The 25,933-nt window shown below is 43.5% G+C and overlaps 3 protein-coding genes across 6 annotated transcripts in view; 1 reads left to right on the top strand and 2 right to left on the bottom strand.

The window, feature by feature from the left end:
* The window catches only part of mea1 (male-enhanced antigen 1), a 2,750-nt gene extending 2,221 nt beyond the window's left edge, over positions 1-529 (top strand). For both annotated transcript variants that reach the window (XM_029127725.1, XM_055502828.1), the window contains one exon: positions 1-529. This exon is cut by the window's left edge and continues 484 nt beyond it. The gene's annotated coding sequence lies outside the window, so the exon portion shown is untranslated.
* Positions 418-9,613, bottom strand: ppp2r5d (protein phosphatase 2, regulatory subunit B', delta). 2 transcript variants are annotated; one of them, XM_041067558.1, is made up of 18 exons: positions 9,466-9,613; positions 7,928-8,008; positions 7,047-7,224; positions 6,125-6,324; positions 5,767-5,877; positions 5,395-5,487; positions 5,186-5,316; positions 4,992-5,051; positions 4,803-4,911; positions 4,679-4,732; positions 4,300-4,470; positions 4,140-4,179; positions 3,120-3,354; positions 2,810-2,911; positions 2,661-2,733; positions 2,426-2,473; positions 2,187-2,297; positions 418-1,916 (listed from the first exon to the last, which is right to left on the bottom strand). In XM_041067558.1, the coding sequence occupies exons 1-18, from the start codon at positions 9,490-9,492 to the stop codon at positions 1,779-1,781; spliced, it is 1,962 nt and encodes a 653-aa protein (XP_040923492.1). In that variant the 5' UTR covers positions 9,493-9,613; the 3' UTR covers positions 418-1,778. The 2 variants fall into 2 exon arrangements, with proteins under 2 accessions (XP_040923492.1, XP_028983535.1); XM_029127702.2 differs by lacking the exon at positions 4,140-4,179 and having other exon boundaries at positions 3,120-3,247.
* Positions 9,614-11,409: 1,796 nt separating this feature from the next.
* On the bottom strand, positions 11,410-25,420 carry znf318 (zinc finger protein 318). 2 transcript variants are annotated; one of them, XM_029127690.3, is made up of 11 exons: positions 24,973-25,420; positions 23,361-23,473; positions 22,254-23,049; positions 19,271-20,414; positions 17,981-18,084; positions 17,798-17,897; positions 17,159-17,475; positions 16,075-16,266; positions 15,851-15,944; positions 15,201-15,319; positions 11,410-14,834 (listed from the first exon to the last, which is right to left on the bottom strand). In XM_029127690.3, the coding sequence occupies exons 1-11, from the start codon at positions 25,222-25,224 to the stop codon at positions 12,039-12,041; spliced, it is 6,027 nt and encodes a 2,008-aa protein (XP_028983523.1). In that variant the 5' UTR covers positions 25,225-25,420; the 3' UTR covers positions 11,410-12,038. The 2 variants fall into 2 exon arrangements, with proteins under 2 accessions (XP_028983523.1, XP_055358794.1); XM_055502819.1 differs by lacking the exon at positions 24,973-25,420 and adding an exon at positions 24,594-24,626.
* Positions 25,421-25,933: the final 513 nt, after the last annotated feature.

Below are 25,933 nucleotides of genomic sequence, written 5' to 3'. Positions count from 1 at the left end.
CGTATGTGAGACTCAATTTTTACTTTAGGACACTTTAAATAACCCACAGGGTCAGTGTTTCTCAGATGTCTGCAGATGAGGTGACTGATCAATGATCCAACCTAAGTACTTTAGGTAAAGCAGTCAATAAAACCAATGGATTCAAATCTCAGTCTGTTATCACCTTCAAATCACAGAGAGCAGTTGACAGAATGTGATGTATGTTGATTTCTGCCTGTCCATTAACTCAGTGTCTTTGGTCGGATTTTCTCAGTCCTGTAAGGACAAATGAACATTTCAACCGAGTTGCTGGTAGTTTGATTTGTCGGCTCGTGTTCCAGTTAGTCGTCTCCTGCCTTGAGATAACTTTGTGATTTGGCGCTATATAAATAAAATTGAATTGAATCTCTTTGTTAAATCTGTCATTGTAAAACAAACTGTCAAACATTTCCACTTTATTTCTTTTTCTTGCGTTCCTACATGAACATCTGTACAAAATCAGACTTTACTATGTAATACTTTACTTAATTAAAGCTCAACACGTGTATCATTTTTGTGTCAGGACTCCAGTGATTGTTTTGACTTTCAAATGAAAAGGGTTTTTTTCAGTTCAAGTTTACTAAATTTTCATTATAACATTAGATAAATCTAATGTGAGCGTCTTGCATCCTGTAGCGCACTGGAGCAAATCAAACCAATGGAATGTTGCCTTTTATTCGGTTTATGAAAACATTGCTGGGTGCATGTCTGTTCTATTCTGAACATTTAACAGTTTAAATAAGCCTGAACATATGCGTTCCTGCAGTCACCTGTGCATCATGTTTTTAATTCATCAGCGTGTGACTCAACAAACAGCACAATAAAAGTGGATTAGAGTTGAAAAACTGATCTGGATGCACCACGCAGAAGGAGGAGTTGTATCTTTACATGATACTACCTCACATGTATTGAATGTTGTGGATCAGACTCAAAGCAACATCTTCTAATCGTCCCTATGTCCTGAACCCCACTTCAGGGGACCAGGTTGTGTTTGACCCGATGAGTGACGGCTACATGTTCAGATACAAACATTCAGATCAAAGGACAAAACAGCAGAGTGGTGTTCTGACAGCAAAACCCATGCAGACGTCTCCGGTTCAAACAAATCCAAACAGCAAAGCCTAATGTTACGCCGTTTAACTAGACGTCTCCTCATCTTCATCTGCTTCAGTTCCATATTGATGGACGACCGGTCCAGTCAAGTGGAGGAGACTGTGCTGCAGCTGGGACCGTCAGTGAACTCACTGATGCAACATGGCAAGAAGTGGTGGACCTTCATTCCACTACTGGAACTATAGGTTGTGGCTGTGACTTTGTGTTGTCCCTGGATGCACTAATAATGAGATGTTGTGATACAGGAACTTAGCTTTGGCTTTCACAGTTTGTCTGCTTGCAGATCTATTAAAGATGTGTGGAAACCAAAGCCGAACGACAAACACATGGACTTGCAGCTGGAGGTTAATCCTGGAAAGGGCATGATGCTGCGTTCAGGACATGAGTCGTCACCTGCACACGCCTGGTGGCAGCAGTAGTTGTGTGGGTGACATTGAAACAGCAGCAGGTGGGTGAAGCAGCTGCTGGAGGTGAAGCTGATCCCTCATACTTTAAAGACTGTGTGAACAGACACAGCTTGAACAGTGACACAGGTGAGAGGGTATTTTTCTGAATGCAGCATCAGCTCCAGCCGGGTCTGACCCCAGGCCAGTTTCTCTGCGACTGTGCTGACCTCCCAACAAAGAAGCACAGGACACGAGCGCTGGTCAGAGAGCCTCCTGGTTGGCTGTCAGGTACTCCTCTGCTCTCTTGTGAGCTTCCAAAGCTTTGATGGTGTAGACGTCCTGTGGCAGTTCTGATTTTCTCCTCATCAGAGCCCTGTCCTTCTTCATATCCTTCAGACCCTGAAACCAGGCAAACAAACAGCAGTGATCTCTTCATGTGTAAACCTTATTTAAAATGTCAGCAGGTAACAAACAAGTGGTTATTATACAAATAAATGCACATATATGAACAAAACCACAAAAAACACAAAGTTCGGCTCAGTTTAGAGCAGGACCCTTAATTAATGCTTAGAACCTGCAGGTTAAACCTGAACTGAGTTTAGATACCTATTCAAATTATTAAGAAGCAGGAGACAAACAAAGACAAGGCACTAGTAGATACCACAGTACCTGCGAGGCCTCACTCTCCACTGTCTTCTTCAGAAGCTGAATGTCTTCAGCAGTCGGAGTGTCAGTTTCCATCGAGTACACGGACACAGTGCTGTCACTGTACAACATGTACTGTATAAAATACACGAGCTAAGGTCAGAGGTTAACAGCAGGTGGACAACGCTCTAGCCACAGACCCAATCTAAAGTAGACATTCCTCAGTGATGTAACAGCACCAACTTTAGTGAAAATAAAATTACCTCTTCCTGCGGCTGCAGTCTGGGACGGAGCTGATGGAGCTTATTGTTCTAAAACAGAAGGACACAGTTCGTTAAAAGCTTTGTGGTGGCGGTGGACTCATCAGCCAACATGTGCTTAGAGAATTATAAGGAGTAAGACATAAAGGTCACACATGCTCAACCGTAACTAAGCAGGTTCTAACTGTCCCAGACGGGTTCCGTACTGGACTGTAAATGCATCATGTCAGCAGTGCACCTGAGGGTTCTGTCTGGCCAGCTCCTCGATCTTATGCCAGATCTCCTCTCTCTCCTTCAGTTTATACTTCTCTCTAGAAAAAACAGAAAACAGATGGTCAGTGATGCAGGGATGTTTTAGTCCAATTTGCTAGGCTTTGCTGCTCTTACTTCTGTTTTTCAGCCTTGTACTGTTGTGTGCAGTCGTCAAACAGCTTCTGGTTCATCTCCATGAAAAGCTTCAACGCATTGTAGATCAGACCATGAATTGTCCTGAGGAACAGCATAATGAAGTAAGACATCTGACAGTAATCAGCCAGATTCAGTGAGTATAGAATTATGAAAGAAACAGTTGAGATTAACCATCTGTGAAGCTCATGTTTCATTCGTTACTTACATTAAATGAAATGTAATGTTTAGTAACAGCTACATGAAAAACATTATTCATTTGGTTCAGATTCTTATCAGTGCTGTGTCGTACTTGTTCCAGTGGCTCTTGGAGTTCTTGTAAAGGGAGGGGAACATGATGGGGAGGATCTTGGCAGCGTTGTCACTAATCAGGCTCATGATATACTCGTTGTTCCAGTAGTACAGCGCTCTCTCTGCCACCTGCACACAGCACAATGCTGGCATCAGCATCAGCTGAGAACAACAGGCCCCTCCCACCAGGAACGGATGCACCTTGGATCTCATCAGCTCCGTTCTGCTCTTTGTTACTGTAAATCAGATCAGTCATCCTCATTTAACCTTGACCTCCATTTAAAGGTGTTTTTTTACATCATACATTAAACAAATCTCCAGAACGCCTACTCTCATCTTAGAAATATAGCTAAAATTAGAAGCATTCTCTGAGCGACGCAGAGAAACTGATCCATGCATTTGTTACCTCTAGGCTGGACTACTGTAACTCCTTACTCATAGGATGTCCTAACAGCTCCTTAAAAGGCCTACAGCTAATTCAAAATTCTGCAGCTAGAGTTCTGATAGGACTTAGAAAGAAAGATCACATTTCTCCTACATTAGCTTCTCTGCACTAGCTGCCTGTAAAATGTAGGATAGAATTTAAAATCCTCTACTCACCTACAAACCACTTAATGATAAACCTCCTTCTCATCTTAGAAAACCTCATAGTTCCCTATGCTCCCAGCAGAATACTTTGTTCTCAGAGCGCTGGACTACTTGTGGTTCCTAGAGTCTTTAAATGTAGAATGGGAGACAGAGCTTTTAGCTACCAAGCTCCTCTCCTGTGGAACCAGCTGCCTGTTCAGGTTCGAGGAGCAACAACAGGCTCTGTTGTTGTTGTAATTTTCTCTCTCTCCATCCCCTCACCCCAACTGGTCAAGGCAGTTGGCCGCTCAATTCCAGCCTGGTTCTGCTGGAGGTTTTTTCCTCGTTAGAGAGGGAGTTTTTCCTCTCCACTGTTGCTGTCAAATTGTAATTAAAGGCTTGCTGTATGTGGGATTTGTTGGGTTTAGTTGTTTAAGGTCTTACACAACCTTACCTTGTAAAGTGCCTTGAGATAACCTTGTTGTGATTTGGCGCTATAGAAATAAAGTTGAATTTAATTTATTTGAATCAGACAAATCAGTTCCAATCTGATTATTCACTGGAGCCCAGCTTCTAAACGACAGTGGGTCAGATTCAGGTTCTGCTAGTGTTACCTGGAAGTGCGGACTGGAGACACACTTTGCGAGCTGTCTGAACAGTGGCTCTTGGACTTTAACGAACTCTGATGGCTCAATGACATCGAGGATCTCCTCCAACTCGTTCAAGAACATCACCTCTTTGGGACTGTGAGTCTTTGGCCAGAACTTTAACAGACCCATTATCACCTGCAGAGGTTAGATCAGATTTCAACACCTCATGTAGCTGATTGTTCAAATGTTTATTTCACAGTTTTGGACTGTTCCTGTGTGTGAACACCTCTAAACCCTTTACACACCTCTAAATCACTTCTAATCTAATCTAAAAGGATTTTAAATATGTACAGTATATGTGTTTCCTATCAGTGTTACATTATCAGCCATGGGAACGACTCACCGGCTCTGTTAAACTGCTGTCTTTTTCCAAGAACTGAACCACACAGTATGCCAACTGAAGGGGAGAGAGGAACACGTTAGAAAAGACCACATCACAGACGCCGACAAATTAACCGAGGTCTGACCTGGGGGTGGTACACGCTTAGAGACTTGACTTTGTGAAGTGGCAGCAGAACTCTGATCAAAAACATCTTGTGCTCTTCTTTCAGCGGTAAAGCAAAGCCATTGATAATACTAAAAAAGAGAAGAGAAGCTGTTGCAGCACAGACACAGATGTGTCACATGTTCTGTGTGTGTGTGTGCGTGTGTGTTACCTCCCAAGTATCTCCAACAGCTCAGCGATGCCGTTGTGATGTTCTGTCTCATAGATGAATCTGCACAATTACAACAGCACTTAAAACTGGGAAAATTAAGTTAACTGGCGTGCAACCACTGTGTCTGAGCCTTTGTTTGGTTATTTAAGATGGGATGACTTATGTGCTTTCCCTGTAGTTTCTCCGGTGCTGACCTGTAGAAGATGTTGTTGATCTGGCGGCGGATGTAGGCTCGGAGGCCGAGAAACTTGCCATAGATCCGATGCAGGATGGTCTTTAGGAAATCTCGTTCTCTAGGATCTTCACTGTCAAACAGCTCTAGCAGCTTCAACAGAACAACACGCTCAGTCAGACCCAACATTCTTTGCCCTATTTAAAAACATATTACAAGGAGAGATCTTACCGAAAGTACAAACTTTTGGTCAATGTATTTTTTAGCAATGTTTGGCTGGAAGTCTGGAGACTCCAAGAAGCGGAGGAAGAACTCGTACACCAGCTGTGGAGACCAACAAGAAACTCAGCATATGACCAGTCAAGCATTTCAAGATTGAAAACACTTTATTCATCCCAGAGGAAAATTGCTTTGCACATTTTTGATTTCTGTCTTAGGTCGAGGTACACAGGGAGTAAAAGAGATTAAAAATGGAAGTATACTGTAAACACACACATCAGAATTACTGGCTAATTTTTCACCCATATCGTTACCTTTTCACAGAACCAGTAATTCGTGTCCAAATGGTTCTAAATTAGGAAAAAACACTCGTTCACAGCGTACCTGCAGGTGAGGCCAGGCAGCCTCTAGTGTCGGTTCGTCTTCCTCAGGATCAAACTCTGCGCCAGTCGGGTTGGAGGATGGAGGAAGGGTCCTGAACAAGTTCACTGAAAACTGAACATTAATTAAAGTTGATATCAATTATTAGTTTCTATCTGAGGTCTGTACTGTTTGTGTTTATAACAGAGATTTTGTTCATTTGACACTTGTTATTTACCAATGAAAATGACTCTAGCACCAAGAAATCAAAAGCCGAGAGTAGGTCGGTTAATGCTGACTTCCTCGCTATAAACTAAGATATCACTTCTCCATGGGTCTGAAGCTCTAGGATGGATGTTATCACAGTGAAGCTAGTACTCACCATAATAACAGCTTCAGGATAGATGGACTCGGTCACCACGTCACTGTTGTGTGTGATGTACTCCACCATTTCATTGAGTCCCGCTCTCTTCACCTCTTTGTACTTGAGATCACTAAGAGGATCGCTGAGAAAATCGAAAAGCACGCAGCACTGACGGAGCTTCTGGACAAAAAGCTCCTCACGCTCCAGTGGAGGAGCATCTAAAGGAGGAGAAGCACAGTACCCGTATCAGCCAGAACCAGTGCATGTGATTTTCATGAAACCTCATTAAAAAGATTGAATAGAGGCATAGTGACAGAAAATCTCTAACAGCAAACAGAAACAGATTCAGCATGATTCTACTTGAGTCTATTCCAGTGTGTACATAATATATGTGATAACTAACGCTAAGAGCGGGTGGCGGATGTAGAGAACATGCAGAGAGGCATGTAAGACTGCGACTCTGCGTCCTGGGCTCCACTCTGAGTTTTCACGGAGTGGGGAGGCTAAGCAACAAGGCCATGTTACTAGAGAGCAGAGAAGTTCCATTCAACGTGGGATGGACGCCATCTCTTCTAATCAGCCCAGGTTTTCCCCAAAAAGTGCTCCAATTAGCCACAAAGCCCACACCGTTTGCAGGGCACCACCTAGACAACCAGCGGTGGAGCGATACATGCATCGCTGGTCACATTGTGGCTCTGAAGTTCTCTGACATCAAGGACTGCAGCAGCAATACATGAAAAGAACTAGGTTTTCTAGTGCTACTCTCCCCACACCCGTCATCACTGTTCTCAGTCACTGTTTATTATTTTGTTCAACAGTGAAGATCAGAATATTCTGATGCTCCTCATTCATTACTCACTTCAGAACCAGTTTTCTCTTCTGTGGTCAGAATGTAAAATGTAAAAACATAGAAATGTTTTGGATCTGGATGGTTAGACACCTTTGAGGGCAGGCAGCTTCTGCAGCTCTCTATTCTTAGTCAGGCTGAAGCGGGACGAACTCTGACGCCGCTCCTTCTTCACCAGCTGAGGACCTCCAGAGTATTTGATCTTGTTGAGCTGAGTGGGAGGAGGCGTGCTGTTGCTGGGACGCTTACTGCCACTCTGCTGCTGCTGGGACTGAACACATGTCTTAGGTTAGACTGGGTTTTTAACAGAGCCTTCCATCACCCATCACCTACAGTCCTACAATCTTTGGAGCCTAATGATCACAGATTTTGTCAAAAAAAAACAACAACAAAAAAAAACGACCCACACTTTTTACGGAGCCCCTGAACGGACATGGGGGGAAAAAAACTAGATACATTATTGCGAGATTTCGCAAAACCTTTCTTCAGTTAATTCCCATCCCATCTGCAGCTGAACTTTGTGCATGGCAGGACTCACCACCACTGTTGGGGTCTCTCCACTATTGATGGATGACTGGAATACATTCAAATAGCGGAAGCAGGGACATTTCCTCTTGGGGTAAACTAGTAAGGGTAGTACAGCCCAGTTCAATATGATTTTCATAGTGCCCTCTGCTGGACACAAGAAATATTCCATCCAATGGCCTCCACCTATAGCACATGCTTTAATTTAAACATGCATAAAAGGACTGTTCTAATAAAGTGAAATGTAAAACTGAGTGCTGTCTGTTGATGTCATCAGACAGATCAGATCGCAATCGCGCAAAATCATGTTCGTGAGCTGCAATTGTTTTGGTACATTAGGTGAGATCGTCATTTTGCGCCCTCTATATATGTTTTGATTTACCCAGTGTTTTGTTTTATAAACCAAAAGTGCTGCTATTACTTCTTTGTACAATTACTATAAAGCTCACCTCGTCTGAGTTTTCTGTGGCAGCATCCTTTCCAATGCTGCTGCTGTTTTTTGAGCTGCTTTTGACAGATTTGGTTGTTTCCTGTGTATACACAAAAAAGGGGAACCAGAATTTAATACAAACACAAATATGTCATTTTTTACTACGCGTCTGAGTTAGAAAACAATATTTTTTATAATTTAAAAAACTGCCACTAATTACTGCATATTACTAAAGTCAAAAGTTCCTGGATTTATTGATTTTAAGCATACAGAGTTGTTTTCTTTACTAATTTTGGAGCCAGAAGTTTAGTAAATTTGCATTCTGACTTTTTGGCTGCTATTTTTTGTACAACTGGGATTTAACAAATTTTATTCACTTCACAAATAAGTTATAAATTCACACATCACAGCACCTGTTATTCATTTAATGATGCTTTATTATTTCCCTTTTACTTACTAACCCGTTTACGCATCATTGGCTTGATTGGACGCAAGTCACCACTAATCTACGCCACCAGGCAGACATGCACTCCAGACACTGAAGTCTGCTCCCAGGCAAGTGACACATAAGACACAGTGTAATAAGATTTAGTTAAATGTCAAATTATTTGATCAACTAACTAGAAAGACAAGATACATAAGCTGAAAACACATACTTGTAATACAAATGACAAACATTTTGTACTTAAGTAGTAACATACAAACATGTTCGTGTGGTTGACTGAGCCCCTTTGAGTTGGTCAAAACAAAGAACATGTGAAGACATCGGACCCAAACCAGTGGTTCAGAAATAAAGTTGAAAGGAACTAAAAAACTGCCTGCAACAATTAGATTAGAAAATGTATTATCCCAAAAACAAAAAGCTGAATCTAAGATACCTTTAATATTTGTAACTACTAACGCACAAGCGTTAATCCGTTAGAGAATTAAATGGACATTTTAAAAATCAACGGTTGCAGAAATGAACTGCATACAAGATTTGCACTGTAGTTTCTGACACAGGCAGACTTTTCGTGAGTTTTCGTGTTAACATGCACCCAACAGCTCCATGAAAACCGTGCTGTCATGTTATCGGGTCAGCAGATGTTCTCACGTGACAATATCTGCAGCACCAGCAGCGAACCTGGCCTGAGTTCATGTAGCAAAGAGGACACGCATGCATGGACGAGTCCCAGCCAGCACAGACACACTTCCACAGCTCAAACCAACCTGCTTTCTCATATTACTGAAAAAAATAGGAAAACAAGCACCCTTTTAGCAACGATGATCCCGGACCGCTAAGTTCTCCCTTTCCTATTGTAACTAGTGGGCACGCGCACATAAAATAGATTTCCATCGAATACATCAAAAAGCACTCGATGCTGCAGCGACGGCACAGACAGTGATACACGACATTGCCAGGCGAGCATCTAGCGGGGCCTTAGCATGTTAGCTTGCTAGGCTAAGCTAGCTCGGTAAAATCTTACACGCCTAAATTCTACCCGATCAATTAACAGCTGCTTTTGGACAACCCACTCTTTCTGCGTACGTGCTGCACTAATGTCATCCTTCGCGCACCTTTTCCTTCTTTGTTTTGTTCGGCATCTTGCCTATGATTCTCTCCACGGAGACTCCGTGATGTTAGTCCACGGGACTAGGGACGCTGTCACTCGGCCTTTGTCAGCTACCCGCGCCCTTTCCTAGTGCGGGCACTCTGATTGGCTGATGACGTGAAAATCTGCCTAGCGACGCCTCGGACATTTTTTTGATTGGTTGTGTCAACGTTTCGAGAAGAGTGTGAGACAGGAGTCCAGTCTTCCCCAGCAACACACCACTTAGACCTGATGACTCTGATCGGTGACGATGCTTTGCTTCGCAGGTAACGTTCACCTGAGCTGTTCCAGGAACAGTTACTCAGGACAAAATAGCCACGCGCCGAGGGTCAGTTACTACTGATACAATATGGCCAGAAACAGCTGGTAGAAAGAGAACCGGTCAAACGGTTTGGAGAAAGACTGGAAACAATAAAAAAGTCAAATGTACGAGACGTATGAAACCAATCAAGAACGTATGAATGTATTACACACTGAAAGACATTACGTGACAGCTTAAAAGCAGCTGACAAACAAATGGAGCTGAATTGGTGGTCACGTAGAAGAAAGGGGACACAAAGAGCTGAACAAATGAAAATGCTTATTTTTCCATACAGTTAGTGTGTGTGTGTTTAATAAAATTGAAATGGTTTTCCAACAGCTTTGAACATTTCTATTCAGCCACACAAGTCAACACTTCGTAGTACCAAGCAGAACGTTTTATCACGTGGGGCAAACAGGGCTTTCTATACAGTTTCTACAGACATGAATTGCATGGCCCTGAAGGGTTTCATTTCCAGTCCTGACTGACAACTGAACAGCACTATATTGCTTCCATGCTTTTTATTTAGTGTGCAATATGCTGCTGGAAGATGTGAAATCCCTCAGATGAATAAAGTATCTACCCTTACCAATAAAATACATAGAAAAAGTAACAACTAGTGATTCACACACACATTTTACCTGTGAATTTGCTTGTCCACCGCACAACAGGTGCGCTGCCTTGGACATACAGTACATCCTAAAGATTTCCATTTTTGTGTCCGCTTGTTTGCAGGTACTGAAGAATTCAAATGAACTGCATTGTTACATCCTTTTCTTCGACTCAGAGTTAGCCTAAAGACAGAGATTATAAAAAACAACTCAACTAATCATCAAAATGAAACAAATATGTAAAATCAACACCTTTTTATGCGTTTTGCTCGTCTTATACTATTAAAACAAAATAAGCTTGTGTTAAATCTGAAATTTACAAGAAAAAATTCACCTCCATCACAGTTCAATACTGAAATGCAACACAATATACACTGCAAGGTGTGGGAAATGTTGTGTTTGTCATGACATGCTGTGCCTCTGGCTGAGGGCTGTTCCTGGGGGGTCATCAAGCATTTGGTCATCATTGTTAACATTGTTAAGAAAGTAAAGGGGTGTTAACTTCACTCATGTATATAATAGTCAACAGTTAATATGAGGTTTGTAACCGGGTATACTGTAAATACAGGTCTTGTGTCCTCAGTCCTTCAGTGCTTATTCAATATATCTTAGTGGCATGTAGTCTGATCCACTCTGCGTTGACATGAGAGTAAACTGAGATGGTTTATCACACTGATGATGTCCAGTAGATTTCTTTATATTTCCACAGCATAGGCTACTGCAGACTTTGCCAGCCACCACTGAGCAAGAGGCAGGGTTTAGGTGTGCAGGGCTGCTCTGTGACACATTGCACACAAGGAATCAGAGCATTACAGAAAGATTTTGGAGCGAAGTGTAAGAAAACTCAATTTGAGGTAGAAACTCATTAAACTTCTAAGTGAAGTATGACAAAAGAACATAACTACCCTCATATGCAAAGTTAATCTACACTTTTCATCACCCAACACTTAACTTAATGATAAATATTGATGGACAATTATTAGATCACAGACCTGCATTTATTAACTTTCACAGCTTTTTTTATTAAAACTTTAACAAATTTTACAGGATGAACATTTTTTTTCTACTATGACCACAGATCAGTCAACCAATGATCTGGCTTTAACATGAATACACTGCATTCCAACTTATTTGAAGTGTTTACTGGTCCATGAGTTTCATGTCACCTGTTAAACTGCAAGCATTAGAAAAAACATCTAATTGATTTACAAAAAGGATAAAGAAACTAAAATGGAGAATCAGATGAAAACAGGCCGACAGTATGTTTTCTTCAGGACACGAAAACGAGCAGTGATCTGTAAACAAGTGACAACCACACAGCTATGAACTTAGAATCAGTTTCACATTCAAGGAAATCTTGTCAAATAGGAAAACCTCCATTAGCATCATGTTTCAATTATTTTAGTTTTACAATTACCAGAACTTCCCCTGAAGATAAATATAGTCCTATCGAGGGTAAAAAAAAAAAACTAAACCAGGACCGAGATTAGACCAATACCTTCAGAAACATTCATTTTGAATTTTTACTTAACAGATGAAAGACATGGTTTCAAACACATAATTGGTCAGAGCTAAAGTGTTTCTCTCACAAGTGGTTTTACAGAAACCTTCAACTCAAGGAAATGTCTACTCAAACTTACAATCATACTCAAAGTCCAGGGAGGTCATTTCAGAGGAGAGGTTGAGGTTTTCAGAGGTAAGCTCCATTGCCTGATGCTTATCCTCACAGGGTTCCCCAAACTCAGGATATAACCCAGAACTGGGGCCACATATGTCCAGGTGCTTTTGATCTGAAGCTACTGAGTCAGAGTCTCCTGAAGTAAGTTCTGTCTCAGACTGACTCTGCTGCTGACGCCGGGTCTGGTATCTGGTTTGGCGAACCAGACGGGGGGAAGGTGGTGTTTTTTTTTCAGGAGTTTTTTTAGCTGCCGTTGTCTTTCCTCTAGTTTTAGGCCCTGGTTTGGGTTGTGGTTCTTTTTCAGGCTGATGCTCTGGTTGAGGGTGCTGAGTGTCTAAGCTCAGTTGGAGGTCAGACAGCAGAACTGCTGAAATTTGAGGAGTACAAGATACTGGTTCATGCTCTGCATGCATTGCCTGTGAGGTGATTTGGGATTCAGATTTAGGAGACATAGGCTGGTTGTGGGGCTCAGTGTGAGCTGGGGAAATCTGTTTTGGTTGGGTTGTTTGTGAAGTAGACTTGGATGAAGCTGCCAAAGGAGTTGGAATCAGGGTAGGTTGCAAGGACCAAACTGATGCAATCAGAATTTGAGATTTGGAACTAGACTGAGGACAGGTTAGGGTACTGCTGAAGTCTAGTTGTGGAATGCTATGAAAATCAGCTTGAGTATGATCCTCGGTTTGAATACTTGGCTGGGAATTTTTGGTTACTGGTTTGGGGACTTCGGTCACAGGCTGGGACTGGGTTTGGGCACTTGGTGGACCATCATTTGAATCAGGTTGTGTTAATTTACAGTCTTTACATGGAGGCTGGGACTGGAACTTGTCATTTGGTGGTGAGCTGTTGTGTGAGTCTGGTTGTGCAGATATTTGGACCTCAGTCAGGGACTGGGACTGGGTTGGGGCACTTGGGGTAGAAGCTGTGAAGTCCGGTTTAGTGACCTTAGCTAGCAGTAGAGATTGGAGTTCTTGTGTGTTGTTCTGTGTGGTTGACTGTGGATCTATTTGGAATTTAGTTGGCGGTTGGAGCTGAGTTTGTTGTTTTGGTGTTTGCACAGCTGGAAGAGGACTTGTGCTACTCCCATAGGTCTTATGGTTTGTTGCTGGTTTGGTGATAGAGGAAGGTCCTGGCCGACCAACGCTGCTGTAAAAGATACCAAATAATTCCTGGGCTTTTGCTGCAGCCAGGTTACTCTTAAGTTTGTCAGACTTCTGACCTCCATCACCTATTTTTAAAAAAGGTGGAGGCTTGACAAACACTGTATGAATCTGCTCACTCTCTGGGACACCAGGAGCTGCTACATCAGGGACAATCTTTATCAATGCTGATTGTGTGACTTTAGCCTCAGATGATAAGAATGCTGGATTAATGTCACATGATACAGGAGAAGAACATACTTTCAGTGAGGGTTTACCCTCTGAAGCTACAGGTTCAGCCTCAGACAGTGTAGGCTTTGGTGCAACTGGGGGATGTTTACAAAGGGGTAGCACAGTTTTAACTACAGGTGGAGCAGGTCCAGAATGCACTAGCAGAGATTCAGCTTCACACAGCTCTGGCTTAGATGCAGCTGGTGCAGGTGTAGCCCCCAAAGGTTCAGGTTTAGTTTCCAGTAATGCCTTCTGAGCATTTAGAGCTTTTGTGAGTGGATCACCCTTTGGAGGAGGCTCTGGTACCTTGGTGTTTTCAGGTCCAATTGAGAGAAAGGTATTCAAAGATGCAGGTTTAGTCGCCATAGTTGTTTTCCTCAGTACAGCAGCAGGTGCTGGGAGGTTGGGTCGAATCCTTCCCCTCCTAGCGCCATTGGATTCGCAGGGCAGAGGCCCACTGTCCTGTCCCGCCAGCTTCTCTGCAATCTCCTTAGCAACAGCCATTGACTTGGCGAAAGAATCCTCCACCGACTGCTGCTGCTTTGCAGCTTCTTCGTCATCTTTGATGAATTCAGCTGCAACTTTCTCTGCCTCTTTTGCCAGAACATTCTCCTTCTTCCTCCAAGTAAACTTTCCAAATGAGGTGGTTGTAGTCCCAGTTGCCAGTTTTCCAGCTTCCAAGCTCTGTTTGCGGAGCTTAGCCCTCATAGCTGGACTGGGTCCACAAAGAACCTTTGACAGGCTGTAGGGCTTTGGGGGGAGGTCAGGCTTGCTGGCCTCTGGTTTCCCAACCTCAGGAGATTTTAAATTTCCCTTCTCTGCCTTAGATTTCCCTTCAACTTGATCTTGGTCATGTTTGGATCTGAAATCCAAAGATTTACTGTATTTACACTTCTCCTCATCATCTCTTAGTCCATGTTTTGGGCGGTCGTCGCATTTGTCATGATAGTCCCTGCGATATCGATAGTTTTCTCTGCTGTATCGATCATCCTCACCTCTTCTGCTGTATTTACCACTCTCCTCTTCATCTCGGTTGTATCGGTATTTGTCATCCTTCTTGCTGTACTTATACTTTTCATCCACATCTCTCTTGCTATAATAATCTCTCTTCTCCTCTTGACCTTTGGCTGGTTTAAAAGCATCCTCTTTTTTACTTGGTTTTGACTTATCCTCCACTTCCTCCCTTTTACCTTCAAACTGATTAGCAGCCTCTGATTCCTTCTTTTTCTCTTTCTCCTTTTTATGTTTGCCTTTTTCCTCCTTTTCTTTATCCTCAATCTCATGTTTGCGTTTCTTTCCACTTGTTTCTAAGGCCAAGCCTGCCTGGCGGTCCAGGTTCCTCCTCTGTTCATATAGTGGATTCTCATACATTTGTTTCTGGAGGATACAGGAAAGAAAACATTAATTGTCAGACTGATGAGGGCTGTTGAGCTGTTAATATTGTTGTAGGATCTGTAAATGTAATGAAAGGAAACTGTTTAAGGTCAATTAGAGGTTCTGACGTGCTGCGTGGATTTTGTCATGTCCAAAATGGTATCTGAATATTTTGTACCACATCATGTGAGGGGAGAGTTGACTCAACCTCTTAATTCTTTGGTCAGATTATGGTTGTCAGGCAAAGCTTTTGTTGTTTAAGGCTTTCTTAAAAAATGGCTTGTACAGTATATATATGGATAACTGTGATAAGGTTATATGTACCAGGTAATAGAAAGGTAAGGCTTCCTACTGTCTATTTATTGATACCTTGTATTTGTCATTGTGAGCATGTGTAGTCACGTGCTCTTCTGCACAGATAGCATCTCCAAAAAATTCTTTACAAAGAAGGCAGAAGAATCCCCTGACTGGCAAAAGGAACTCCGAACCTGCAGCAAAACACACAAATTACAGTTTAAACAAAAAGAAAAAAAATCAAACTGACAATCATGTTTACCTGTTGGAAGTCTCCATTTCCAAACCTGTTAGGACAGGAGAGGGTTAGAAATGCACAATCTGACTAACGCAAAAGTAATAGAGATGAAAAGTTTAGGTCTTTCATTTCTCTTTTAAGTGTTGCAACATCAGTGTAAATATTGTCAAATAAGGACGGGACGGAAAAGCACTTCTCCACATGTGACCCCAGGATGGTAAATTTGAAACTGGCTTTTGAACTGAGACACAAAAACAAATTTATTGACAACAGAGGTGTGGACCACGGTGTCTCCTCTGTGGCTTGGTGAGAGTCTCTGTCACTTCGTTAGCACTGTTTTCATTAAGACACAGAAACTGCAGCAGAGATCCACACTGAGCTCCACCTGGAAGCAGAATACGGCTACAAATTCAGCAGCTCACCAACCAGCATGATGAGGAAAACACAGCAACACCATGATGCTACCACAGATGTATGGTAATAATACCTTTGGAAGGTTTCGTCAGCCTCTCCTCTGATGGTATGTTCTTGTCTATTTTGGAGGAAGGGGAAGCCCAGGGCCGGTTGTATGGGTCCAGAGTCTGTGCAAAGCACAAGCATTCAGAATTGTCCAGGTGCAAATATCAACCTCCTTCCAAAAGCCATATGCCACAAAAATCACTTCAGAACTGATGATGATCAAGTGTACAAGTTAAAGTAGGACAAACCAACCTTTCGATGGGTTTTGCTGTGCAAGTGTGTGAAAAAATCAAACATGGAACCAGAGGTGACGTTACAGTTTCGGCACCAGTGGTTTCCAGCGTCATAGTATTCAAATGGCTCTAAGGTTGCAGTTGGCTCTGGAGCCACAGAGGTGGGGGGCGGCTGGACCAGTGATGCTCCTGATGTCTGTGCTGCTGAGACCTGGTAAAAAAAACGATAGAGAATTAACAAACAGAAAGCAGGCAACCGCACACAGACAATCAGAGAAGGAACAAGTCTTCAGAAAATGAAGATGTTTCTTACCTTCACTGTTCCAGCCTCCAAGTCGACAGTCAATGCGCTTTTTATGAGAATCCACAAGTGGCATCTATACCGATGCAAACTAATTCACGTAACGTTTACGAAAAGGCTCAGACTCGCATTCCGCTTCTTCAAACTGAATTTCTGTCTGTTACTGTGACCAGATAAAAGCCTAGTCTAAACTATCTATGTTTAAACTAACAGGACTAGATTGTCAAATAACTTTTAACTGTCTTTGATTTCTCAAAGACACAAGCAACCGTGGCCCCAAGCTCAGCTAGGTCTGCCTCCAAATAACTAAACCAAAATAAAAGTTTGGAGAGACTCTTTGGAGAGTCTGGAACACAGGTCACTTGGACGTGGATGTTTTGATACTCATGATGTCACATTAACTGTGCTGTTTTATTGACGGCATTAGTTCTGTGAAAATACCCAGCCTTCACATGCTTGTCAAACACACGTGTGACCTTGCAACCCATTTTAGGCGATGCTGAGCAAAATCAGCTAAGCACAAATTTGACATCCAGCTTTAAGGTCCAGTTCAGGACACGAAGTTAATGCACCTAATCAGCTGTTGTCTTTTCAGAGCGCTGCTGCTCTGATCTGCTCTCATCCTAAACTAACCTTACATGTCCTGACTCATCTGTACTAAATAAATACAGCTACAAGTTTTATTTTACATTTACGCATTTGTTCAGTGCCTAATAATACAGTAAGATGACATACACTGACCCTCTGGATCCCTAGATACGATGCAGCACAACCATGTTACCTACTCTTCATGCATTTGTACCTTCATTGTGAAGCTGCTGGATCCCTGCTGTGTCTCAGGGCTTGGACCTGGCTCACGCTTCTTCTTCTCTGGTGGAGGCTGCAGCTTATCTTCCTGAGCATCTGCCTGCTGGCTGCTCCTGTGGGGTCGGTCCGACGGGCTCAGGCCCAAGATGAGTGCTACCTTTTCAATCTCACTGCGTTTCTTCTCTGCAGTCTCGTGCTCTTTGCGGAGGTTGGCAATCTGAGTCATGACCTCTTCTTGTAGGAGGCTGATCTCCTGCAGCAGAGGGTCTTTGTGGCCGTCCTTCTCCCTGCGCTTCTTCCTCAGGAGCTCACCTAATGAGACAAAAATCTCTTAGTGTTGGTTTGTATCTTCATGAAGAAACAATGCTTAATGTTCTGTATTGGTCAAGGTTTCATATTTACAATTAAGAACAAAGAAATAAATGTTCAGTCAAACACTAACTGAAGTGGATGAAAAGAATGTTTTGCTGTAGATACCTTTGAGTTACACATAATAAATTAGTGGTGACAGTGTGAGAGTTTTCCCAGGCCTAACTGGAACGATGGCACTAATTCCATTGTTCGGGATCTGTGACAGATTGATTCCATAAAACGAAGGATGTGATACTGTTAGAACTAGTCAAGTCACCGTCACCTTGTTGCTTTCTGAGTCTCTCAAGCTCCTTCATCAAATATTCCTTCTTCTTCATCCTGATGTCTCTCTCTTCCTTCAGCTTCTCTCTCTCTTCCATAACCTGTAGAGTCACATATGGTGGAAACAGCTGCCGATTTCTCTCATCATTAAGAGCTCATATCTTGTTTCTGCATTGTGTCAAACCTTTTGTTTCTGGCTCTCGTTGTTCCGCTTCTCTGACACACTACTCTCGTAACTGCTGAGCTTTGAACTTTGAATGTCGTCTTTCTGAACTGAGCTCAATGAACCTGGGGGATGGAAATGAAACCATTAACTGAAATTCATTATAAAAAAGTTTTTTTATTTCAAATTCATTTTTTTAATGTCATAAGATGCAGATAATTTCAAAACATGCTTCGGCTTCAACTACATCTTTGGCCTGTGACAACACGTGGACAGTTGGATGTCTGTCTTTATGTGGCAACTAATCTGAACAGTGCCTGCTGCTGGTTCTTACTGCCCCTGCTCAATCTCATGATAATCATACAATTACAGCTAAATAAAAAACAACTACCGTAATTTCACGCACTTTAAACCCTGCGTCTTAAACAACTGTGCGGTTGATTTATGGATTTTTACCAATTTACGAGCTTCATTTACGAGCCACCAAACATGGCCGAGATGTGCAGATCCAACAGACTTGGGTGTTGTATGCACCCTTAGTCATTGCTATGTGGCAGCATTGAAATGCTTCGGTGTGTTCTCGCTACCGGTGTCACATTACAGCCTTTTTCTTTTTTGTTTATAAAAGATGCACCCGTATGATGGACAGAACTGACGGAGCGGATTCTTCTTTCTGCCTTAAATAAATGGGTAACTCACCAAAAGCGATCATAAAGATGTTTCACTTATTCTTACACTCCAACCACGCAGTAGTTGCTGCGCTCAATAAAAGCCAAAACAATCGCCACCTTAAAAGAGGTTGAGTTGAAAATGCCAGCCTGTCAAGGCTGGCATTATCAAGGCACGGCAGACAGTGCTGGCAGGAGCTCCCTCCACTACGAGGAAAACGTCAACGAAACAGCGAAAGACAGACAGAAAAGTGTTTGACCAAGTAATTGTGAGTCCGTTTAAGTCTGACACTGAAGAGGACAACTTTAATGGTTTTCATGCACAGAAAGCAGTGGTAGTTTTTTGATCTGATGACTTTTGTGGTACGCAGCTGTACTTCTTAATTTTTTAACCAACAGGCACTGTTAGGGGGGAAAAAAAACATTTACCGCATTTAATTAAAAGTCTGTATATCATCTTTCTGCGTAAGCATCTCATGTTACAACGTGGACACCTACAGTTTCTAGACAGGTGTGGTCTATAGATGAAAGAAACTTTTTTTTCTCTACTAGGTGCGGTTTACACTTGGGTGTGCTCCTACAACAGAGACAATACAAAAGGTTAGATGATGATAATGAATATTCCATTGATGACTGCACTGACCTTTGACCTCCAGCTCAGGTAGGGGTTTGTATGACAGAGCAGGCTGTGGGGGCAGGGCCATAGTGGGAGGTGGGTACATGGGTGGCCACTGTTGGTGCACGTAGGGCAGGTAGTTTCCGTACTGGCTGTAACCCGGTGGGGGGTAGTTAGGGGTCATCATGCAGGGGACCTGTGATGAGGGGTAAGTCGGTATGGGCACCCCTTGGGGAGGGGTTGGGGTACTGGGTACTTGTGCAGGCTCTGCTGCATTACTTTGCTCAGCCTTCATCTCTTTCACTGCTCTGTTTTTGAGGGATTTGTGTGGCGGTGACTTCCTGTGGTCCTCATCGCTACTCCAAACGCCCCCGTGCCCGCGGCTGCGACTCCTGCTTTTGCTGGAGCTGTGGCTGCACCTCCTGCGGTCACGGCGGCTGCCGTTGGAGCTGCCTGATGAGTACCGTCTACGGCGAGTGGGTGTCTTTGGAGGCTTGTTTCCATGGAGACGCTCCTTGGTCCTGGCAGCCATTTTACTAATCTCAACCACACCCAGGTCCATACCAATGGTTTTTAGCAGATCCTGGATCTTCTCATATTCCTCCAGTGCCTGACGCTCGCTCTCCTCTAGCGGCTCAGTGCCTGGGGGAAAGGCTGGGTTTGACACCTGGACTGTGATGCTCTGCTCAGGGATAATGGCGGGTCGACTCATGTATTGCATGCCAGCCTGCCCCATGATGGGAGCTGCCGGAAGATGGACAGCTCCCAGGGGGGCGGCGTAGGTCTGGGTGGTTACAGGGTTTGGTGGCGGGTAGTCACCATACAGCGTGTCCTCCGTCACGTCTCCATAGACATCCAGGCCCTGGTGCTGGACCGGTTGGGACACTGGTCGAGGTTTGGGTTCTTCTGAGTCTCCGTATAGGTACCGCTCCTCATCATCAATATCATCTACAGTCTTTAGGGAGGCCTTGGCTCCTGTGCTCCCCAAAAGGTTCAGAATCTCTTTAATTTCGTTGTCAAGACTAGGGCGATTAGCCATTTGTGGGTCGGACCTCAGCTCTGACAGCATAGCAGCCACTGTGTGGGGCTCCATGCCCTTCACTGCCTGCAGCAGCTGGTCAGCCACACGAGACATGCTGGAGCCCTCTGGACCCTTGGGAGAGTCCAGGCTCTGAAACACAGCACAGAGAACACTGAGCAGAGTGATAGCCTGCACAACCCCAAACTTCAGAATTCATCATGAATATACTACAATAATTTGAGTAGATGATGTAACATTAACTTGAAGGCTCGTGACATGTCACAAAATCCCATGGGGATCATTTCAGTGCATGTTTTATCACCATGTAAAAAATTTCACAGAGGCAGTCATCCTAGCCGCACAGGAGCAGGCCCTGAGCACCAGAGCCGTAGAGGCCCAGATCTACCACACCAGACAAGACCCAAGGTGTAGACTGTGCAAAGAGGCCCCTGAGACGGTCCAGCACATAACTGCAGGGTGTAAGATGCTGGCAGGGAAAGCATACATGGAACGCCATAACCAAGTGGCTGGCATAGTATACAGGAACATCTGCGCGGAGTATGGACTGGAAACCCCAAGGTCAAAGTGGGAAACACCTCCCAAGGTGGTAGAGAACGAGCGAGCCAAGATCCTGTGGGACTTCCAGATACAGACAGACAGAATGGTAATGGCGAACCAACCAGACATTGTGGTGGTGGATAAAGAGCAGAGGAAAGCCGTAGTGGTGGATGTGGCAATACCAAGCGATGGCAACATCAGGAAAAAGGAACATGAGAAAGTAGAGAAATACCAAGGGCTCAGAGAAGAACTGGACAAGGCTTGGAAGGTGAAGGCCACAGTGGTGCCTGTGGTGATCGGAGCACTGGGGGCAGTGACCCCCAAACTGGAGGAGTGGCTACAACAGATCCCTGGAAAAACATCAGATATCTCAGTCCAGAAAAGTGCAGTCCTAGGAACAGCAAGGATACTGCGCAGAACCCTCAAGCTCCCTGGCCTCTGGTAGAGGACCCGAGCTTGGAAAGTGGATGAGACCACCCGCGAAGGGTAAGAAGGGAGTTTTTTCTGTTTTTATATATATATATATATATATATATATATATATAAAACAAAAAAATTAAAATTTTCAGTTCTGTCTGATTAAACATTAACTTTCAGTGTGTATATAACAGGTCAGGAAACAGAAAAACAGAAATAATTTGGGCTGTGTGGACTGAGAAACGGAAGTAAGTAAATGAATGATGTCTGATATCTAAAGTTCATTTATTTGTCACCAGATGCCCGACATACATTATTTATTTTGTGAAAATGTTGATTTGGTGTTATACTTTAAAAATAATAAGACAATATTAATAACACCAACGTTTGGAACACAATAAATGCAACATGTAAATATTTTAGGGAACTTATTGTTACTTATTGCTTTAAAAGTCTCACTAATAGTCAAAATAAGTTGTACTTTCACTTGTTCTCTACCAGCCATCACTTGAAAGGCAGCTCGGGCTGCACGGTTTCTTTCATTGTTCTCGTTCATCATTCACAGCTGAGGCTCTGTGGTGAGCAGCATGTACTACAGTTCTTTTGAGATTTGTTCCTTTGTTTGTCACGCGACAACCAGGCTGCGCAGGCTCTGTAGCGGGCAGCAAGCAGTCCAGTTCATTCGCGATTGATTCGTTCCTGTATTCGCGTTCCTAGGTTTTGATTCGTACAGTTTACTGTTTGAGAGTTAAAGATCGAAGATTCTATGGCTCTTAAATTTTAATCGCTGGCACAACAATTTTTGTTTTTTTACTAAGGTTGTACCTCATCTCATATATCTTACCAACCCCAGCTACCCAAATTTAGCTGATATTAAATATCTTGTTGAGTGTTTGTCTGTGTAAAGCACTTTGGCCAACTATGTTGATTTTAAGCTACATTATAAATAATACATCTCATTTATTTAGATGTGGTCCCATTTAAACCTGTGTATTACCCAGCAAAAAATCCTACCCTGACTGATGGCGAGTCCTCAGAGTCGTTGCGTTTCTTCAGGATGGATTTTGTTGGCAGACTCAACATCTCCTCCAGCTCCTTCCTACGTCGCGCCATCTGGAGTTCTTTAAACTCTTTCTTGGATTTGTTATTACTGCTGCTGTGGCTGCTTGAACTCGAGCTGCTGCTTGAGCTGTGACTCCAGCTTGTGTGGCGGCTGTTACTGCGGGTGTGACTTGCAACTTTCCTGTAGCTCCGTTCTCTGCTGCGTCCCCTGGATCTAGACCTGGACCTGCTGTGAGGGCGGCTCTTGCTCCGGCTCCGGCTCCGGCTCCGGCCGCGGCTTTTGGCCCGGCTCCGGTCTTGACTGCGGCTCTTGGCCCGGCTCCGCTCTGGACTGCGGCTCTTGCTCCGGCCGCGGCTTTTGGCCCGGCTCCGCTCTGGACTGCGGCTCTTGCTCCGGCCGCGGCTTTTGGCCCGGCTCCGCTCTGGACTGCGGCTCTTGCTCCGGCCGCGGCTTTTGGCCCGGCTCCGCTCTGGACTGCGGCTCTTGCTCCGGCCGCGGCTTTTGGCCCGGCTCCGCTCTGGACTGCGGCTCTTGCTCCGGCCGCGGCTTTTGGCTCGGCTCCGGTCTTGACTGCGGCTCTTGCTCCGGCCGCAGCTTTTGGCCCGGCTCCGCTCTGGACTGCGGCTCTTGCTCCGGCCGCGGCTTTTGGCTCGGCTCCGGTCTTGACTGCGGCTGTGAGGTCGGCTCTTGGTGGGGCTTTTGTCTGGACTGCGGCCCCAGTGATACTCAGATCGAGCAGGATAGTCTCTGCGTGAAGAGAGCAGCGTACATGAACCAGAATGCAGCACAGTGGATTAGTGTAGATCACAATGAACCCCTTTATTTACACTGATTCACTCATTTCCTGCCCGTTTTCCTCATCTTTCCTCCTTCTGTTCACTAACATGCCACCACTGTATGTGTCTGTTGTCTTTCTCTGTGCTAATTACAAATAAGACATTTATGCAGAAGAGATGATACTGCTACCGCAGCAGTAACCCTAGTGAGCGGGGCTTCATGAAGACAATGTGGGAATTTTGGATATTTCCGTTTTTACGTGTGATTGATTTGAGATGTACCTGTCATGGTGGCTTGAGGAGGGGGCTTGGCCGGGTGGTCCAGTCAGCTCGTTGCCAACAGTGATGACCAGGTTATGGTCCAGAGTAATAGGTCCTCGTGGAGGTGGCGAGTTCTGCAACAAATACCAACACTCAGAATGCACTGTGCTCTGACAAATCACACACACACACACACACACACACACACACACACACACACACACACACACACACACACACACACACACACACACACACACACACACACACACACACACACACACACACACACACACACACACCTGAAATTTGACCTCAAATTAGTACTACTTAGATTTTAATGGACTACTACCATGGCAAATATCAACTTATTTTACTGTATGTTTGGAGTAATCCATTAATAAATTATCCTACAATAAACAGCCTTTACATCAATAGCTGAAATTTGACCTTCAATAAATCCTGTTCCTCAAATAAGTACATCACCATTTCTTTACAACGATTCTTAGTACTTCATGGATTACTACCATAATAAATAAGAACATATTTTAATAATCCATTAGTAAAGTATCCTACAATTAGTTGAATGAATTTCCAACTTGGACCTTTAATAAAATAAGTACATCACAGTTCCTTTACAGTTCTACCTAATAGATACTACTGCCACATAAAGTATCAGCTCATTTTACTGTATATTTTATGAATCAAGTACTACTCAACTGTCATACGGTCATAAAAAACACCAATGTCCAAACTTTGGTTTTAAATAAATCCTGTTCCTCAAATTAGTAGATTATTAATCCTTCAAAAGTACTACTTAATGCACTACCATTACAAAAAAGTGAACAGTACTACTCTTCTTAGAGATGACACTGCATCATATTCCGGCAGAGGGTCATTGTCGAGCAAGGATGATAAATTGACACTCTAATATGTGGAAAGTATACAGGGATGAATTGATACTTTTTGTGGCAGTAGCCTATCAAGTCAGAAAAGTTATGAAGTTCAGCCATTGATATCACATCTGTATATCTATAGAATAATTTAGTAATGTATTATTCCAAACGATGCAGTAAAATAAGTTCATATAGTTTTCTACTAATTTGAGGACCTCATTTTATTCAAAGCCAAGTTTTAGAACAGAGGCCAATTGTGTTATTTTATATTTCACCGGTGATTATCTCCAAAGATACACAATAAATTCCATCACTTCTGATACTTTGCAGTTTACTGCATGTTTTCTTAGAACTTTACCTCTAATTTAATCTGCATTGTTCACTGGAGTGAGTCTCTGGGCTCTTCTCTGCGATCGCAACAGTTACCGTAAGTATCACAATAATCGCCCATTTCAACTATAACGACGGCTGATTTGACCACGGAAAAGCGAACAGCGGCTCATTTGACCGCGGTAGAAACCGGTACTAGTCCAACCAGTTAACTGGACGCTAACTAAGCTAAGACGCATAATTAGCGTTAGCGTCAGGATATAGTTATTGGTTAGTTACGGGGTAAACCTGGATTGAGTGGTGAGATGTCCCGTTATAAAATATGACGTCGTTACTGAAACCAATGGTACCAATATCGCCAATCTGTTTTTTTTAAATCCCGTTTGTTCCCAGATCGCTGCACCCACCTCTCCCGGTGGTCCACCTCCGGACCAGTACTCTCCTCGGTTACTTCCTGACCCGGGTGAAGGGTACCTCCGGCGCGGGGGGGTGCGCCGATAGGAGTCTAGGTTACTGTGGTCTTGGTATCCAGCATAGTAGGGAGCTCTGGGGCGGTTCCGGTCGTCTCTAATGCCCGGTACCGAATAAGGCCTCGAAGGACCTCGGCCTTCGAAAGGCGGCGGATAGGCTCCTCTAAGCGGAGGCCGACCGCGGTACATCTCGTCCTGCAGGGCTTTACTGGCCTCCAGCGCTAAGTTGATTCTAAACTAAGAACTGCTGATACCTAACTTTACGGTCAAGCCTTGAACATAGCACACGAATGTAAACGTGTTTACAATAACTGCTCGTTACGCGCCCATCGCTCTGCGCGGACAGCGAACTCGCTTCTTTTATATGTGGAAATAAAGAGAAACCAACGAAGCAGCTGCTGCCACCTGCTGATCGGAGGGTGAACGAACACGCTATTTAAACAGCAGAAAGTTCGATATATATATATATATATATATATATATATATATCATTTTTTATATATATCATTATATATCATATATCATCATCCACTTTCCAAGCTAGGGTTCTCTACCAGAGGCCAGGGAGCTTGAGGGTTCTGCGCAGTATCCTTGCTGTTCCTTGGACTGCACTTTTCTGGACTGAGATTTCGGATGTTTTTCCAGGGATCTGTTGTAGCCACTCCTCCAGTTTGGGGGTCACTGCCCCCAGTGCTCCAATCACCACAGGCACCACTGTGGCCTTCACCCTCCAAGCCTTCGCCAAGCCTTCTCCAGTTCTTCTCTGAGCCCTTGGTATTTTTCTAGTTTCTCATCTTCCTTTTTCCTATATATATATATATATATATATATATATATATATATATATATATATATATATATATATATATATATATATATATATATATATATATATATA

The sequence above is a fragment of the Betta splendens genome, chromosome 15 (assembly GCF_900634795.4).
Source record: "Betta splendens chromosome 15, fBetSpl5.4, whole genome shotgun sequence".
Lineage (NCBI taxonomy): Eukaryota > Metazoa > Chordata > Actinopteri > Anabantiformes > Osphronemidae > Betta > Betta splendens.
Note: the sequence above shows the minus strand (reverse complement) of the source record. Positions and strands in the feature narration are given on the sequence as shown.